This window comes from Rutidosis leptorrhynchoides, chromosome 11 (assembly GCF_046630445.1).
Source record: "Rutidosis leptorrhynchoides isolate AG116_Rl617_1_P2 chromosome 11, CSIRO_AGI_Rlap_v1, whole genome shotgun sequence".
Taxonomy (NCBI): Eukaryota; Viridiplantae; Streptophyta; class Magnoliopsida; order Asterales; family Asteraceae; genus Rutidosis; species Rutidosis leptorrhynchoides.
In genome coordinates, this window is record NC_092343.1 from 386,261,753 (window position 1) to 386,271,329 (window position 9,577).

Here is a 9,577-nt window from a genome sequence, read left to right on the forward strand (position 1 = left end):
TTTACTGAATTTTGCTTTGTGTTTGTCTGAATTCTTCATTTGTTGTATATATCCTGTTTTTTGTGTTTCGATTTGGTTGTGAAAACGAACTAATGGCACCTAAGGGAGGGGATAACACTTTTGTGGAAGCGAATAGAAAAAAAAAATGTGTTAAGAAGTCATCAGTTGGGGCCGATGGCTGTGTGACTACTATTTTTGGCAAAAGCAATGAAAGTGGTAATGATGGTTTCACATTTGTGGGATCCTCTAATTCTACTGGTACGTTAGTGTTTGATGTTAGTGTGTTATTGGTACTGTTTGCATTACGTTTTATGGTTCTTATATTTTGTTTGTTGGATTTTTTCCTTATATCTGTTTTAAGGGTTACGAATTGTATGACGACATTGATGATTGTCAGTGTGCGTGTCGTTTTTTTGCGCCGTGTTTTGGTATGAGGAATGGCTGAAAACGTCTTCTAATAGTTTAGATTTTCATCGTTGTTGGGAAGTTGCAAAGGAGGTAGGGTTGTACGGGTTCCATCCACCGTTGTTAAAGTCACCGTTACTGCCGTTGTATGCGGTAATAGAGGTGACCAGATATATGGTTAGAAGACGGGTTCCATATGTACAGCCGTATGCGGTTTTCGTGTACACACAGAGGTTAGACTCACACTATTTAATTGGTAAAGAAATTGAATTACGTAGTATTTTTTTTAAGAATAAGGTATGGAGTTAAGGTGGTAAAATAGCCATTTTCAATTATGAAAAAGTTCCAATACCTTAAGCAACTTAGCTGACTTGATTCAAGGCATTGTGCTCAAATACTTTAGTTTATAAACTAAAGTTATGGATTTGCAAAATGCGTATTTGAATATGGTAGTTTTTGACAGAATTAATAAATCGATAGTCCAACAACATGTGCTACAATATAGCCCAAGAGTCCATCCTTTTCTAAAATCAATTGGTAATAGAGGGGGGGATTTGTTTTGTCCCATGGCCGATGTGGGATAACTTCCCAACACCATGACAGAATTAATAAATCGATAGTCCAACAACATGTGCTACAATATAGTCCAAGAGTCAATCATTTTCAAAAACCAATTGGTAATAGAGAGACTTCCCCTTAGACTTATATGCATACATTTGTTTTGTCTCATGGCCGATGTGGGATAACTTCCCAACAGTTTTTACATATCGATCTTAGGTTTTCACATGTTTTACTACAATAAATTGATGTATTGTTGGTATGAATGATACGACGAAAGTTACATTGTTCTTTTTTTACTACAAGCGGAAATGTGTACAAGAAAGATATCTTTGTGGATTTTTTTTAGTAGTTCATTGTTTGATTTAAATTTTCAGGATGAATCGTATGATCAGTACAAGCGGCAACAATTGAGAGAATCATCTGAACCCGGTCGTTATGGTCTCTACTTAGGATTGAGTATTTCAACTCAATGTAATAGAATTTCGGTAGACAATACATAACTATTAGTACTTAAAATGATACTTTTGTAGACAATACTATCTTAGTAGTTAAAAATCGTGGCAGCACTGCTTTTTGCTAGTTGTTATTATTATTTATATCTCATATAGGCATATAGCAAAAAAAAAAAAAAAAAAAAAAAAAAAAACAAAACACGGTATAATCTAGTATAATTTGATTTGATTTTTTTTAACGGCGATATCGACATCGAATACTGTCATTTGTCACACACACACGCGTTAGGAGGAAACCCAATTCGCGACGATGTTGGCAGTACCATCGAAGGTTGGGAAAACTCCTCAGAGACTTTCCCAAATCGCATTGATGTTGACAGTACCATCAAAGGTTAGAAACTCCCTGCTTGGAGTGGGAATTGAACCTGGGTTGGCAGTACCCCAAGTTGAATCCCACCTCATACCACTCAAGCCAAGCTTCGGTGGTATAATTTGATTTGATTATGCGGCATACTGAGTAAAAATACTCATAGTTCATGAACAATGAATAGTCTGAACAGTAATTTTTTGAAATCTATTTACCCGTTCTCACAACTTAAACCCGGACGATTTGAACATTAAACACGTACATATTAAACACGTACATACAAGTAACAAATTTTATTACAAACCATATTTATTCCTGACTCCTGAGCTATAAACATGGTGAAAAACTAAAGTTGAACATCTTAATAAAAATAGTACACTAGTCAACCTTATACACCTTACACATTCATGAAACACACACTTGCATACCTCATGTGTTTATGTAGTTTATCTATAAATGCCACTTTTATTAATACGGAACCCAAACAACATGATCTTCAGGTAAGAAATGACAAACTGGTACAGTTCCTGGTTTCACTTTAAGCACTTGAAAAGCCAAATGTTTCGGGTTCCATTTTGCAGTGTCAGTATGGCAAACCACAACCGCATTCACTTTACTCTTATCCTCACCCACCATTGAAACAACATAAGCTCGAGTATGCTGTGTTTTATGGCAATAAAACACAGCGTACACGTAGTTTTGCATATGACAAACTACAGCTTTAGTTCCGTTCATCCTTTTAACATCTTCAATTTTGTACTTTTGTAACGGACTACTTTCATTAGCGTCCGTTGAAACCGCTTTTACCTTGTTACCTAAATTTTTAGTACTAAAATCCACCATTGATTCTAACGAAGTCGCACAATATTTCTCCTCGCCTTTAATACCTTTGTTCTCACATTCGTTAATCGTTTGTTTCATGGTCTCTGCTTCCTGTGATCCCGGTTTGACTGAGAACTCATCGTAAATTTGAGGAAGTTTGTCAGACGAAAATGGTATCGAATTAGCAACTTCCCTAGGTAAAAATGTCGATTTTTGATCTTCTCTTTTCGTGAAATTTAGGCTCATTTCTTTGCGTTTATGCAAGTCCTTTTCCAAGAAAAACAACGCTACGTTAGGATCATCTTTGAGCTGATCTTTTGACGCAGCGTAGTTATACACGAACGGATTTGGTCCGGGGCGTACACCTACGGATCCATTATTGCCATAATGCACCCCAATACCGTCGCCTCCGACACCAACGTTTGCGCGTCTCCCTTGCGGTCCCGATTGCACGCCTATACCGCCTCTTCCTATCCCCACATCTGTCCCACTTCCGGGTTCTCTCGTGCTTTCGGACAAACCGTCGTCCCCAACTCCTGCGACGCACACAAATTACTTGGTTAAAATATTTATACAAATCATGTACACAAAGTCACCATCATGAGTAATCTACGTAGTGGCGGCTCCAGAAATATGTCTCGACTAGGGCATAAATACTTCCATAATAACCGATGAGGCTAATTAGCAACTTTATATTTAATTACACTAATCTTGCATACACTTCAAGAAAAAATGGCTTTTGTGACAAGGGTTATTCATCACCTAATAACACAAAATTTGTCACTAAATCAAGTTAGAGATCAAAATATGTTGTCCATTTCTCGCCACTATAGATTTGTCACAAAACACTATTAAAAACCAAAATACTAAAATTGATCACTATACTTGTTAAAATAAAAGATGTCAGTCAACAAAAGTCAAATTGCCTATTTAGGTAATTTGACTTTAGGATCAGAAGTATTTGACTTCATCATCTCCTAATTTAGAAGATCACATGACTGGTTCAATGCAAACAAGTAAACGGCTAACAGCAGGCTGCCAATATCAGCTTTTCCTTTTATGCTATGGTGGTTCCAAAAGTCTTAGTGGAGCCTAACCATATTTTGAAATAGCTGTTGTAATACTTGTGTATAAAACCAAGCCCTTAACAGTTGTAAATGTTCATATAATACAATTGTATCAATTCAAAGTCTTAAATCAAAAACTGATCAATACAATTATCATTATAGCTTTGTTAATCTCTTAATCAACATGGTATCAGAGCTAATGGTGTAGATCCAAGGATCATTACACTCATTTTTTGCTTAAATCATTTACCATATTTAAATGGCCACCATGCCTGATGAAGGCGGCAGCCAAACATCACCAACCCCAGCCAAATCAACCCATATAAGCCAAATTAATGACTTAACTAGTCAATTGGCTAATTTTTTGAAAAATGGCATTCAGTTTTTAAAGGTATTGGATCAAAAATTAGGGTTATCACAGAATGGATCCTCAACCTATCATGGAAATGCAACCAGAGTGGCTGCAACCGACGGCAAGGAGCCCGTTCATCCAATACAAGTGAATCAAAGTAGATATCCACCAAAAGTGGATAAATCAAATCTCAAAAGCACTGAATGTGGTAAAACCCAACATACAAAAGATGAATGCTTCAAATTAAAGGAATACCCGGATTGGTTGATGAAGCCAGAAAAAGTAGCAACGGCAGAGGCGACGGCAGCTGAACCACCATCAACCACCACAGAATCCGAATTAGGGTTTGGAGGTGTTGCTGCTCCCAAAATCGAACAAGGTAAGTTTTCCAAAACCTTTTCCTCCTTGTTTAAAGATTGTAACCCTAATAAGATAAGTCAAGAGACAAATCTAGGGAAGATAAAGATAAGTCACGAGCAAAAATTGGGAAAGGGAAAACTCAGTCACGAGTTTGGTTTTGGGAAAAACAAGCAAGCTACACGTTTCTGACTTTGAAAAAAGGAAGCACGTTTCTGACTTTGAAAAAAGAAAAAAGATCCACGCATCTGATCCTAATAGATTAGTTAATGGATTTAATAAATTATTGGGCTTAAATAAATGTGATGGGCCAAAACAAAATAATAATAAAAGTGACGGGCCAGATCAAACTAGTACACAGTCTAGTACACATTGCAACTTTAGTGGACTAAGTTCTCGGCCAGTCATGAAAAATAGGTTTGGGCCAAAAATCTTTAAGGAAAATAGGATTAAACAAACTATAAATGCTTTAAGTAAACGTGGACCCGAAACAAAACCGGAAACTAGTATGAAAAGACCCGAATTTATTATTCCTTGCCATAATAATTACTCCGTCTTGACTAAAATAAAAAATGATGAAGTGTCCCAATCCGAAGCCAATATAGTCTCAAAAAGTTTTAAAACTAATTCATGGATTTTTGATTGTGGGGCAACGGATACTATGACATTTGATAAAAACGATATTGTTTTTAAAACCAAACCTAAAAGAAATAAAATTCAAACCGCTAACGGTGAGATTATTCATGTCGAAAGTGGTGAAACTATTGAAATTTCACCAACAATTAAACTACCTAATTGTCTACATATTCCAGATTTATCTCATAAGTTGTTATCGGTAAGTCGTGCTACAAAAGAATTAAACTGTAAAGTCTTAATGTATCCGATGTTCTGCATCTTGCAAGACATCCGGACGGGACTTGTAATTGGACGTGGCACTGAAAAGGGGGGGTTATATTATGTCGACGAAGTTTCTCAACAAGGAACCGTGTCACTTGCTCATGGAACACCTTCGAGGGAAGCTTGGTTATGGCATAGGAGGTTGGGTCATCCATCAGCCGGATATTTATATGCTTTATTTCCTAGTTTTGTTCCATCAAATGTTAATTTAGAGTGTGAAACTTGTATTTTGGCCAAGAGCCACCGAAGTACGTTTAAACCAAGTAATTCTAGAACAATGCACCTTTTACTTTAATTCATTCTGAAGTATGGGGTCCGGCTCTGGTTAATGGGGGGAAAAACCTTCGGTACTTTGTACTATTTATTGATGATCACACCCGAATGACTTGGACTTATTTTTTAACCCACAAATCTGAAGTGTTCGAAAAATTCAGTCATTTTTATAAAATGGTTCAAACTCAGTTTAATAAAAATATTCAAATCTTGAGATCCGATAATGGAGGGGAATTTGTCAACACGTCAATGAAACACTTTTGCGAAAACAACGGAATTATTCATCAAACATCTTGCGCTCATACTCCCGAACAAAATGGAGTGGCCGAGCGAAAAATTCGGCTACTCTTAGAAATGACAAGAGCTTTATTAATTGAATCAAAAGTCCCGAAAAGTTTTTGGCCCGAAGCTCTTGCTTCCGCTACCTACCTGATTAACCGTCTACCTACGAAAGTTTTGGGCACAAAAACTCCGAGAGATACTCTCTCTCAATTTCATACTCTTCCGAACTCTTTTAGCATTGAACCTCGAATATTTGGGTGCTCAGTATTTGTCCACATTCCAAAAAATGAACGTACCAAACTGGATCCATGTGCGGAAAAATGTGTCATGGTAGGCTATGGAATTAACCAAAAAGGGTATAGGTGTTATAGTCCCAAAAGACGTCATGTTTTTACTACAATGAACTGTGACTTTGTCGAAACCGAATATTTTTATGATACCCAACTCACGAGTGAGGGGGAGAAAGAGGATAATGACACTCTCAGTTGGATAACCTGGATACCTAACATTCAGACACAAACATCAAATCCCGATCCTGAAATACCAAATCCCGAAACACCAAATCCTGATCCCGAAACACCAAATCCTGATCCCGAAACACCAAATCCTGACCCTGAAATACCAAATCCTGATCCCGAATCACCAAGCATTGAATCAAATGAAACCTCCTCAAGTAATGAACAAGGAGGACAAAACAGTTCAATTCCCGCTGAAAACACAGAAAGATATGTTTTACCACAAAGAACCAACAGAGGAGTACCACCAAAGAGATATTCTCCAGAAAGAGAAGCACAAAGATCAAGGTATCCTATGGCTAATATTGCACAAGGAAACCTATCCAATGAAGCACATAAATTCAACTCTGCTTTATACTCTGAAGAAATCCCAACAAGTGTTGATCAAGCCATGAAATCTGAGAAATGGAAGAAGGCCATGGAAGAAATGGAAGCACTCCAGAAAAGTGACACATGAGAAAAATGTGTCATACCTCAAGGAAAAAAACCAGTAGGGAATCGATGGGTGTTTACAATAAAATACAAACCAGATGGAACTATTGAAAGATATAAAGCTCGACTGGTTACGAAAGGATACACTCAGACATATGGGATCGATTACTCAGAAACCTTCTCACCAGTTGCAAAAATTGATACCATTAGAGTTCTCTTTTCTATCGCTGCAAATGAAGATTGACCACTTCACCAATTTGATGTGAAAAATGCTTTTCTACATGGCGAATTAAAGGAAGAGGTCTATATGGAAGCACCACCAGGATTCAGTGACAACTTCAAAAACAGGGAAGTTTGTCGACTTAAAAAGGCTTTATATGGGTTAAAACAATCCCCACGGCTTGGTTTGGGAGATTTACTTTATTTATGAAAAAATACTATTTCAAACAAAGTAACTCGGATCATACTCTCTTCTTTAAACGAAAAGGAAAGTTGATTACATGTTTAATCATCTATGTTGATGATATGATAATAACAGGAAATGATAAACAAGAAATTTCTAACTTAAAATTAAACTTATTTAAAGAATTTAAAGAATTTAAAATGAAAGACTTAGGCAGACTTAAATATTTTTTGGGGATTGAGGAGTTACGATCCCAACAGGGAATATTTATCTGTCAAAAGAAGTATGTTCTTGATTTTCTTGCAGAAACAGGTATGATTGATTGCAAACCAGCTGATACTTCGATGATTCCAAACCAGAAGCTATATATGGAAGATGAAGCTGATCTTGTTGATAAAGGGCAATACCAAAGGATGGTGGGAAAACTCATCTATCTTGCTCATACTCGACCTGATATAGCACATGCAGTTGGAGTTGTGAGTCAATTCATGCATCAACCACAGGTTCACCATATGGAAGCCGTAATGAGAATCATCAGATATTTGAAGAAAACAGCGGATCATGGAGTTGTTTTCAAGAAAAATGGGCATCTAAGAACTCAAATATATACAGATGCAAGTTGGGCTGGAGAAAAAGGGGATAGAAGATCTACATCCGGATTCTTTACAATAGTTGGAGGTAATTTAGTTGCATGGAAAAGCAAGAAACAAAAGGTTGTTTCTCTATCAAGTGCAGAATCAGAGTTTAGAGGGATAGCCAAAGGAGTTGTAGAAACATTGTGGACCCGAAAATTACTAACAGAGATCGGATTTTCACCTGAAGATAGCATTCAGATATTATGTGATAACGAAGCAGCCATTGCCATATCAGAAAATCCAGTTCAACATGACCGAACCAAACATGTGGAAGTTGATCGACATTTTATTAGACAAAAATTAGATGATGAAGTCATTTCCCTTCCATCAATTAGATCCGAAGATCAGCTAGCTGATATCCTCACCAAGTCAGTCAACGGGAGACTCTTCAGCGATGTTCTCAGCAAGTTAAATGTTGGAAATCCCACCATTCAACTTGAGGGTGAGTGTTAAAATAAAAGATGTCAGTCGACAAAAGTCAAATTACCTATTTAGGTAATTTGACTTTAGGATCAGAAGTATTTGACTTCATCATCTCCTAATTTAGAAGATCACATGACTGGTTCAATGCAAACAAGTAAACGGCTAACAGCAGGCTGCCAATATCAGCTTTTCCTTTTATGCTATGGTGGTTCCAAAAGTCTTAGTGGAGCCTAACCATATTTAGAAATAGCTGTTGTAATACTTGTGTATAAAACCAAGCCCTTAGCAGTTGTAAATGTTCATATAATACAATTGTATCAATTCAAAGTCTTAAATCAAAAACTGATCAATACAATTATCATTATAGCTTTGTTAATCTCTTAATCAACAATACTGACCATTTGTTTGGTCGACCAAAATCCAGTGACGACTTTTTTCAATTGTTACTAAATAGCATTATTATTGTTCAAAATAAAAAATCGTCACTACAAAATAGCCACAAATTAAATGACCACATTTCTTGTACTGATATAAAGTAGAAAAAATATTCAATCATCGAGGGCGGCTAACCGTGACTGCCCTATGGTGGCTCGGACCCTGATCTAACGGAGTAAAAAAAGATTGTTTATTCGGCTAAGTGGCTCGATAATTATGTTAGTTAATAGTTATTCTACCATGAGGCTACAAAATAAGGATAAAAATAACTTAAGTAGATAACCTGTAGTGTCCAAAAGTTCCTTGATTGAATTTGGCATGGTAGTATTTGGTAGGACAGATTTCCAGTACACTTCAGGTGTCACTGCACCATGACTTCCTACAACTGCTAACTGATAACCAAACCACAAATAAAAAACACACACACAAAAATAAATTAATAAAATTTAGTAATCAATCAAATAAATACACATATTAAATGAAATAATTAGTGTTTGTAGTGTTTGATAAAAGCATATAGCAAATCATTTTTGCCCAAAGTATCATGTAGTATATACTTACAGAAAGTAATGTAACAACTTGAAAAAGACTAAACTTCATTGAAAGAAACTGAAACTGAAACTGTATCAGGTTGTTAGGATACTGATGATGTCTGATGCATAACTTGGGTTGATTTATAAAGTGGTACGTACATTGAGTAGGTTTATTAATTTAATTCATAACATAACACTCACCAATAAGGACAACTAGTTTTAATTGTGGCCACCTACCTACAATTTTTATGTATGCTAACATGTATGTATACGAATAAGGGCTGTACGTTTTGTTACAATAATGGTATACTTGTTAATTAGGTTTAATTCCCAGTATAAGACACTATATATAGAATATTATGGTGT

The 9,577-nt window shown here is 36.2% G+C and overlaps 1 protein-coding gene across 2 annotated transcripts; it reads right to left on the bottom strand.

Moving 5' to 3' along the window:
• Positions 1–2,080: 2,080 nt before the first annotated feature.
• On the bottom strand, positions 2,081–9,353 carry LOC139877293 (BURP domain protein RD22-like). Of its 2 annotated transcripts, none has more exons than XM_071864700.1 (3): positions 9,240–9,353; positions 8,962–9,070; positions 2,081–3,143 (listed from the first exon to the last, which is right to left on the bottom strand). In XM_071864700.1, the coding sequence occupies exons 1-3, from the start codon at positions 9,276–9,278 to the stop codon at positions 2,254–2,256; spliced, it is 1,038 nt and encodes a 345-aa protein (XP_071720801.1). In that variant the 5' UTR covers positions 9,279–9,353; the 3' UTR covers positions 2,081–2,253. The 2 variants fall into 2 exon arrangements, with proteins under 2 accessions (XP_071720801.1, XP_071720802.1); XM_071864701.1 differs by having other exon boundaries at positions 8,962–9,066; positions 9,240–9,316.
• Positions 9,354–9,577: the final 224 nt, after the last annotated feature.